This window comes from Leptopilina heterotoma, unplaced genomic scaffold (assembly GCF_015476425.1).
Source record: "Leptopilina heterotoma isolate Lh14 unplaced genomic scaffold, ASM1547642v1 Lhet_1354, whole genome shotgun sequence".
NCBI classification, from domain to species: domain Eukaryota; kingdom Metazoa; phylum Arthropoda; class Insecta; order Hymenoptera; family Figitidae; genus Leptopilina; species Leptopilina heterotoma.
Genome location: NW_025110855.1, coordinates 4,847 through 14,985, shown reverse-complemented (window position 1 = coordinate 14,985; position 10,139 = coordinate 4,847). Strand labels below are relative to the sequence as shown.

At 33.5% G+C, this 10,139-nt stretch overlaps 1 protein-coding gene across 2 annotated transcripts; it reads left to right on the top strand.

Moving 5' to 3' along the window:
• Positions 1-253: 253 nt before the first annotated feature.
• Positions 254-7,119, top strand: LOC122497736. Of its 2 annotated transcripts, XR_006301169.1 has the most exons (3): positions 254-1,010; positions 5,177-5,781; positions 5,909-7,119. XR_006301169.1 is itself a non-coding variant. In XM_043605004.1 (2 exons), exons 1-2 carry the CDS (start codon positions 619-621, stop codon positions 5,391-5,393), a joined length of 609 nt encoding a protein of 202 aa, XP_043460939.1. In that variant the 5' UTR covers positions 254-618; the 3' UTR covers positions 5,394-7,119. The 2 variants fall into 2 exon arrangements, 1 of the variants encoding a protein (XP_043460939.1); XM_043605004.1 differs by having other exon boundaries at positions 5,177-7,119.
• The last annotated feature ends 3,020 nt before the right edge of the window (positions 7,120-10,139 follow it).

Below are 10,139 nucleotides of genomic sequence, written 5' to 3'. Positions count from 1 at the left end.
TTAAAAATTTTTTTTTTTTTTTAATTTAAATTCATTTCAATTCTACTAGAATGTTACTAAGAACTTTTGAAAATAATTAATTTCTTTTAGGGAATTTAATTTTTTAATTTAACGCAAATTTATATTATTCCAGAATTTTATATAACAAAATTTTCTTAAATGATTCAAGTTTTGCCAGAAACTTCATTAAAAAAATTTTTTTAAGAGACTTTTGAACTTAAAGGACGAAAATAAGAAGTTATTTGTTGTTTTCGAATAATTTTAAGTTATTAAAGAATTGGTAAATAAAGGAATTAGTAACGAATTCAACCTTAATGCTCATACTGTAATTACTGCTGTAGCTTTTGTTTGATATGACAACCCAGCATGATACATGGAGATGCGTCACACAACTGTACCCTTTGTGTCGCGGAGCGTGGTAGTTTAGTCTTATTGTCGGTACCGTTGAGCTACGACGTTGCTCCTTTTCATTTAAATCTTTCCTCCTTTTTATACGCGAGTGCGCCCAGTGGTTGACGGTGGTACAGTGCAAGTGAAAAAAAAGGGTGGCGTGTGGTCGCAGGATTTTTCCTTGTTTCTCAGTTTGTTATTCTTTTTTTTTTACAATTTATTTTTTCTATGTCTCTGCCGGAAGTGAGTGAGTGTGATGGAAGGGAGCTATATGGATGTATGGCTTTTTCCGATTCCGAATCCGAACCCGTGGACTGGGAAGATTTTCAAGATTCCCTTTGGCGGGTAGGAGAAATTTTCCGGCTTAATCCCGGGGAACAACGTAGGGCTAGGAGAGGCGCCCTTTTCAAGATACTCTTCGAGGGGATTCGTGACGTAAGTGCCACCAAAAGGGAAACCGACCAGGATGAACCTCCCGCCCTTATTTCGACTGAAGAACTCCGTCAGCAACAAGAAAGGGCTCACAGGGGCCCTTCACTGGAGGCGGTTGTCGAGTTATTAAAGTTTGATGCTGCTCTTCAGTCTTTTCGAATTTTAGCGGAACTGGATTCATCTCGCGGGTAAGTCAAAATAATTATTGAAATTCTAAATATTGCTCACTCTCCAAACCCGAATCAGTCAAAAATCAACCAATCGAACTAGCAAACCAAAATCTTACTAATGAATTAGTTAATTTCAGAAGTTTCACTAACAAAATAGTAAAATTAGTAACATTCGGTTATTACTAATTTAAATTAGTAAAAATATTTACTAATTCATTTAGCAATTTGTCGTTAGTTACCAATTGAACCAGTTAGTTAGATATAACCTCTATTTCTATGACAAAATATGTATATTTGTATAGCGGCAGAACAGCAGTTATAATTTTTTTTTTTGATTTGTTAAATTTTCTGTACAAAATATTACAGAAGAAGTGAAGAAAATGTGTTAAGAAAAGAGTTGTTAGTTAGGAAGTGTTATATTTCTACCTGTTTTTAAGTTGGAAAAACTATGATTGACTAAAATATTAATATTCATTTATTATGTTTTTCGTATCATGTGATATTACTTTACTTTATTCTGCTTAAAATAGTTTATCAACTATTTGGGCATACTACTATTACATTTGTTATACTGAGCATGAAAACGTTTATTATTTTTTATTATCTCTACGTTTCAAAAAAAAAATCATTCATAGAATGATTTTTAATATTATTATTCCAAAACTAAATGTACGCAAATTGTACGAAAATATTTGCCAAAATTAATAAATTGCAATATCAATTTAGACTATAATAAAATCTCAATTCATTCACAAAAATAAACTGAAGTAATTTATAATAAAAAGGAACATGAAGATATTGATAACTTTCAACAATTTTCGAGAAAAAAAAGTTCCTTGACAATTTTTTTTAATTCATTTCTTTACAATATTCAGTTTTACGAAGTTTAAAATATTTGTAAATTCTTCAATTAAATATGTATTAGAAATAAATACTAATACTTTTGATATTCGATTATAATCCAAAATTTCAACTGAAATCCACCTTCAAATGAATTCCCATGAGAAAATTCCACGAGGATTTCATTATTCAAATACAAAAAAAAACAATTTCCCGAAAATCTATTGAATAATTACATATGTCTCTTAAAATTGAATTTCCTTTAAAGAACTGCATCAATCAATTTTTTTAAACAATTTGAATCCTTCTGCAAAATTTTATTAAAATAGTAGATATTAAAAATAATTAACTTGGACAAAATTTTTTTTTTTAGAAAATAATTGAAATTTTGCCAAGAAATTTATAAAAATTTCTTTTTGAATAATCCAATTTTAGAGAAGAATTTTACTATTTGTAAGATAATTGATAATTTACGCAAAGAAGTGCATTAGAAGTTTTGAATGGAATAATGTCATTCTTTAAAGAAATTCAACTAAAAATTTATTAAAAACAGCATTTAAATTCTAATAAATAAATTGTAGGAAAGGTTCTTAAAATAATTAAATTTCTTGATAAATTTTAATAAAAAAAATTTTTTTTTTTAAATAATTACATTTTTCGAGGAATTCGATTAAAATTGTATTAAAATAGTTAAAATTCTGCAATTAGCTTTATTATTTATAATTGAATTCCTAACAAGAATCTCACTATCTGACAAAACTAAATTCCTGCAAAAATTCCATCATTCATGAAGACAGCTGAATATTGCGAAGAAATTCATAGGAAATTTGGAAATAATGAAATTCCTGTAAAATTTTTTTTATTATTATTACCTTTGGATTTATTCAAATTTATACTCTTTCGTGAACAAGGGGAAATTATTTATAATAAAAAAAATAATAACAAGTTAACAAAATATATTTCAATTTTAATTGTTTACTCTAATAAATGTTATTATTAAACAAATAAATAATAAAATGTTCCAGAGCAAATTTGTTAAAATTAATATATAAAAATTAAAAATAATTATTAGAACAATAATCATTTCTTCCTATGCAAAATTATGAAACATTATAATTATTATATTATTATATATTACATTATATTATAAACATAATATAAAATCGAGAGATCTGTCCTTGTGTGAAATTAGTATATATATATTTTTTTTTTTTTAATTGTTATATACAATATATATACTCCAAACTGTTATGTCAGAGTTCTACGGTGAATTTGTAGTAATAAAATAAGTGAAAGAAGAAAATTCAATACATAAATCTCAAAAACTCTATAAACGGGTACACATATACAATTTAAAATAAATTATGTTATGAATTATTTAATTTTGTATCTATTTGAAAACTGTTTCACATTGAAAGTATTTCAGAATTTTAAGCATATAAAGAAAATGAGTATTGAAATCCTTATTTCACGAAATGATCTAAATTTGAAAGGTAATTTGAAATTTCTGAAATAGAATGGGCTTTTCAAAATATAGCTATCAACATTTTTTAGAGTACTTGAATTCCCTAAACATTTTCTGAGAATTGAAACAATTTGAAATTTAGTAAAATTTTTATATTTTAAAGAATTTTATCTTGTCGTATCGTTAAAACATAAATATAATTTATATTTTTCAAAATAGGTATATTATTCTACAGATTTGCAAGAAAACAATTTAATTCCCGCTGTTGAATTCTGATAAGAATTGATTTAATTTAATTTAATTTTTAATTTAAATTTTAATATCAAAATATAAAAAAATAACTATATATTTTTCTTATTGCCACCATTGTTACAAACCAGAATTAATTTTATTTAATAATACCGAGCTATTTTCATAAATAATGTCAATTTCTGGGAGGACTCAACCGTTCCGCAAATAGAAAGTTCCCTCACAAATACAACTAATATCCATACAATTTTAATAAGATTGAAAAAAAAAATATGATTGAAAGGAAAATTAAACGCGCCGCGTAGAAAATAGTTTCGGTAGAGTGTATTCAAGCTGAAGAACGATAATCTTATCGCGGTGTTGGATTTCCATAACCGAGCTTGCTACATTGTACGAGTATGCCTGGTTGAACGAGTTGATTTTTTTTCTGGGGAATAGATTTTATAATAAATTAAGTATGCTGAGCATACTTAGATCATGATTTCAGGCATCACAGTACCTTTTATCCTCAAAAGGGGGCAAAAATATACTAAACATCAAATTAAAATGAGTTAAATTCTTATTCGATTTTTAGAAATTTCCAAAAATTTAATTTGAAGTACGAAAATGTTGTATTTCACTAAAACTTTTTATTACAAAATTCTTATTGTTTTTATTCTTAAAGGTTATTTTCATTTTTAATTATGTCGATTGTTTTTTTTTTTTAACTGAATGTAGTTATGTTATTATGCTGGTCTCCTTTTGTCAAAATTGCAATTATGCGATTATGCTTTCCATTATTTTCTACATTAATAACCATTTTAATGGATTTTTAGCTATTGAACTTTGAAGAGCAATATTAAATATATACAATCTGATGTTATCCCAAACCCGACAAAATGTCAGCCATGCTGCTATGCTTCTCCTCCACAGAAATTTTACCCTTAAAGATTTTCCATTCAAACTTTAATATAAATTTTATGATTATATATTGGCATATATTTAAAAATTTTATTTCTGATCAGTAAAAGGGAAAAAAAGGAGAAGGGGGCTAACTGTGATGCCTGTGATTTAATTTAATTAATTGTAACAATAATAATAGAGTACTAACTATAATAATAAACAATAAAGGAAGATTATAGAGATTAGTTTCAAAATTTTAAGTTATTTATGATACTTATTAAACAGATATCTTAATATTACTAATGATAGTAATAGCTTTAATTAACAATTATTATAATTTTATCAGGTTATTACCAAAGCATACTTATAAAATGTGATGCAGGAATTCGGAATAACGTAAACCTAAGAGTGAAATAAATTCCTCTTTTTTTTTTTTTTTTTTTTTTTTTTTTTAATCAATAACCAATTACTAATCAACTATTCTTGTTTATTTATTTCAAAATTTGAATAAAATTCCTCGAATAAACTCAATTATATATATATATATATATATTTTTTTTAATTCTTTGGAGTAATTAGATGGTTATTAATACATTAATTTCCAAATAAACATTAGAAATGAAAATTACAAAATAATGAAATTAACTTCAAGCTGCGAGCAGATTACCGGATCTAGCGCTTTTGTTAATATTGATTGTTGTTCCTTTCAAATTTTCAAATGAGACAATAAAACTCTCTTTTTTTTTAGATTCTTGATTAAATTTGGGTCTTGGAGACCGGCTCCTCGCCGAATGGATGAAACTGACGTGTGGCATCACGACGTGCGTTTAGTTCGTGACAGCCACCCCAAACTTTATTCGAGGACTCGGTGGTATCAAGAATATCGCTGGGATGAACTTACCCAGCGATATCTATGTCGCGGATTCTGGGCTCCGGTGAGTGTAAAATGTTTCGTGCTTGGCTGAGTACATAGTAGAAACTAAATAAGTAAGGAAATTCCTTCTGCTTTCATCTAATCTGTTTACGTTCCTTTTTAGCGGGAGTTTGTGGGCCTCTCTGAAGTTACGGAAGGGCAAGCATTTACTAAAATGCTTCACGGAGCTTGGCGAGTAGGCGGGCGCAATATCTTCTGGTAAGGGCGTGGAAGTAGTTTGTCGTTTTGATCTTATGTAGTAAAAAAAACGAGTAAAGAAATTTCCCCCCCTTTTTTTTTTTAGCTCCAAGCGCGCACTTCCAGCAATACCTCCTTCTACGGGATTCTAGCCCTTTGAAAGAATGTTAAGGCTGACGTTCTTACAAGCTTTCTTTTGGGATGCCAAGGGGCTGGCTAGGGGATACAATCGATGGGCTTTGGTAAGTTTTTTTTTTTTTTTTTTTTTTTTAGCTGTCAGGGCGTCTGACGCTGTTTATTCCTTTTTCTTAAATTTAACGAATTTAGTTTATATAATTCCCTCATGACTTATCCCCTTTTTTTTTTTAGTCCTTCAACATAGAAAACGAGGAGCAATGGCAAGAAGTGGGTCCGGAGGGCCTACTCAGAAAAGGGGAGTGGACCAGAGGGGGGGATGATTGATTATTGTTATTGAGGGGCTACCCAGGGTTATTTGCCCCCTTTTTTTTTTCACTTAAGTAATTAATTCCCTTTTGTTTCTGTGAAGAGTAAAAAGAAATAAATAAATAAATTAAATAAAATTTAACCGAATAAACAACGACAAAATTATTCATACCATCACCCAGCGGCACCGCGGACAGTCGTGTGAGCAGAAACCCGGAAACTGGTTGTTAGATCAGCTAATTGATTAATGGTTAACCTTATCAAGAATATGGATCTGTTTGATTATATTTAACGATAATATAGATAATCCTTACTTGGAACATATATATACTGTTGATAATTAAAGAAGGTAAAGTTAAAATTTAGTATATAGATTCTGTTATTTAACTTATTCATGGTAAATACTGCGGTTTATTAATTATTGAAATCATTTAATATGTTCTTAATTCCGCAATTCCCTGCACAACGACCCGGAGTAAGTACAAATTAAAATATGCTAAGAAGGCAAACGGCTACTGATTGTATAGTGAGAACCGTCGCTGACCAGGCACTGACCCAAAACTCCCATAGCTCATGGGTGAACGCTCACATGCCAGGGGCATGCGCGCGTTCACCATGTTGACTAAATGGTAGAAAGGAAGTTTCGGCGATTTTGAGGGCGGCCCAAGTGGCTGCATAGTCGGTAAGACCACGTAAGCCTCCCTCATGAAAATTCTTCTCTCTTTCTAATGAAAGAGGGATTAAGCCGGAACCCGTCCCAACGGTGCTGACGTCATCGACGCCTCTCACTACACTGTATTCAACTCTTTTAGGCTTAATATTATAAACAATTGTTAGTATAGCAAGAACTGTCGATGACCAGGCGCTGACCCAAAACTCCCGTAGCTCATGGGTAAATATTCATGTGCAGTAGGCACATGAACATTCACCGCGTTGACTAAACGGTAGAAAGGAAGTTTTAGCGATTTTGAGGGCAGCCCAAGTGGCTGCATAGTCGGTAAGACCACGTAAGCTTCCCTCATGAAAATTCTTCTCTTTTTCTAATGAAAGAGGGATTAAGCCGGAACCCGTCCCAACGGCGCTGACGTCATCGACACTTCTCACTATAATATAGAGCTTTTACAAGCGGAACCATTATAATTATAGTATTATTATTAACTGAAGGTTATTAGATTATATTAAAACTATTATTCCTTATTAAAATAAAAGATTTTTTTTTTTGTAAAATTATATCTAGAATAGCTATCGTGTGTTTTTTTTTTTAGATAGTGAAAATCTTAATTGAAATAACTAAAAATACATATAAATGTATATATATATATATATTTTTTTTTTAATTCGTGTATTTGCTTTGAATATTGCATTTATTGATTCAATTTAATTTAAAATTCAATTCAACTTAACACCAACCGCGTCTTGTATTGAAACTAACCTTCTTCTGACGATCTTCGAGGTTGTGCTTGGAATAATGAGCCCTTAGTGGTGGGGCGTCTGATAGTTGTGGAGAGCTTTCCTTTTTTCTTGGTGCTGTCTTCAGTGAGGTTGTGGCAGGTCCAGGATTCTGGTCCTTCAATCAGTCATCTGATCTTCCGTTGCTGGGGCTCTTCAATTGTTGCAGACTTTTTATCACTGTGATCAACGATCGAGAGGGTAGAAGTTGATGTCCGTGTAGCTACTGTTGGTTCCTTTTTGGCAGAGACTGGTCCTTTTGAAGATGAAGCAATGTCTGCGTACAGTGAGTCCGGAATTTCCTGTTGGCCAACTGTGTGTTTAGTTTTCCTTTGTGTCGATACTGGTAATTCGAAACCCTCGCCCTTCGCCTTGAAGCGAAGTCCTTGAATAAGGTTGTTGACTCCAGTTTTAAATGGTGTGCGACATATATACAGTAAGAAGGCCGTGCACAGTAGAATCAATCCTCCATATGATCCATATGTCAAAATTCGATGTTCCCCTTTTAGGTGGCGTTGAAGGGACAGTTCCTGCAGTTGCTGCTCTAGGTCATCTAAATTCTTGGAATTCGTCTCGAAGATGGAAAGTTTGGGTTCAATTCCAAGGCCGGATTCAAATTGGGGTTCTGATTTTTTTTGTAAAAGGTTATATTCTGCCAGTAGTGGTGACAGTTTGGTTAGATTTAAATGCAATTCTGATTCAAAGATGTATTCAGATTTTCCAGTTTGGGAGGTAGTGGCTGGTATAATAGTGTCCTTGGTTTTTAAAGAGCAACCAGGGCCTAGTTTTATAATACCGGTGTTATTTAGTCCTATCTTAAGTGGACTAAAGGAATGGCATACGATCGTAGCGATTTCTGGGGTGGCAAAAGAGAACATCCATCCGCCAATGGTAGTTAGCGGTCTCCAATAAGAATCTCGGTTGCTAGTGATCCTTATTTCGCAGGACCTTAAGGCTTCCAAGGTTGGCTTAATTAAGAGTGAAGCTTCGCAGGACACTCGTTGTTGGAAATCAAAAATAGGAACACCTTGCAAGCATGCGTGGAATGAGGTCGTCGTTTTGCAACGGTTCCATTCTCGTTCCTTTAGCAAAAGGTATGTCCTTTTGATCCTCATCTATGATTAGATAATCATATTTTGAGCTTATATATGCTCTTCCTGTGCCATTCTCAAAATTTTCTTGGATGGTGGGGAGCGAATGTAGCTTAAAAGCCTGATAATTATATTTTTCCAGTAGAGGAATGTCAATAAGCACCTTAAGTTGGTGATTCTCGCAGAGAATTGTGACCGTAGAAATGCGCATGAGTTCGTCGATGCTGATCCTGGGTCCTGTTAATGGGAATTTGACATCCTTGAGATTGTCCTGGACTTCGCGAAGGATTGGTTCCAGTTGCGCGGAGGTAATGAGGCCTGGATGCAGGTTTCCTTTTCTGGCCTCATGAACTGCATCTAGCATGGTGGATGTAGCTTGGATGCTATGATCAAGTCCCAGTCTCAGGGCTCTTGCTATTGCGTAGGTCAGGTTTCTTCTTTCCATCTCAGCCTTTGACTTGGTGAGGCCTTTGTCGAGCAGCGTCTGGAGTTGTTCCTGTAGATGTTGCAGCAGGGAACCGTGTCGCTGCACTTGGCTATGTAACGAGTCAAGTTGTGATCTGACGACATGGGTCTGTTTTCCAACAAGGTGCGATAGGTTGGCCTGGGCTTCGTTCAAGTTTTGAATAGCTGCATTATATTTTTCTCCATCGTCGTACGTCATCACGCCAATGATTGGTCCTGCGATTTTCCCTAGGAATCCGAGTAAAGGAACCGCTCGCCTTGTTCGCAATTGAGAGGTCATCTTTCTAGGTGAGGTTGTTTTAGTGTTTTCTAGTTCCTCGATTTGGACTCGGAACTGTTCCTGAAGTTCAGAGGCCATTTCCCATCTATCTTCCCATTGGTATGATTCCATTACATCTAGGCACCATTCTTCTTTAGGTTCGCATTGTGCTCCCAACTTCCTCAGGCGCTGCTTCAGGTCGTCGAAAAATCGGCACTGCTTTCCAACATCCAGGAAGACAGCAATTCTCCAATTGCTAACCGATCTCCTGACTTCCCCGATGTACTCGAAGTACATCCCGCTGCTGGATTGGAAAGGGGTGATCTGGTACTGGTCACTTCCTGTAGGTATATCCGGTCAACTTAGAACATCCCGTCCGTTTCCTGTAGATATGATCGAAAGGAGACATAGTAGGGTTACAACAGCGATTCTCATCATAGTGGGTCCTTGGGCTCTCTGCATCCCTAAAACAATATTAAAATTAGCGATTGAAATCATATGTGGGCAACCATGATTTTGTCCCTATGCTTCGCGAATCTCGTGCCGTTTTCACTTTCCAGGATCACATTGTTATTTTCAGTGAATCCTGCAACAGTGAAAGGACCATCGGCTCGTTTGTCGAATTTATTTGTTCGAACTTCTTTATATACATAGACTTGATCGCCTATGTTAGCATTTAAAGGTCTAGATTTTCTGTCGTACACTTGTTTCGACCTTTCCTTTGAATGAACCAAATATTTAGCTGCGAGGTTTTGCAGTTCGTTCATTCGGGTGATTAGGTCCTTAAGATAAGAGCCATAGGTTTCGACTTCCGGGCCTTGGGGCAATGAGCTGGGTGCTCTTGCCAAATGACCGAACACAAGCTCGTATGGTGTAAAATTTGTAGCTTCAT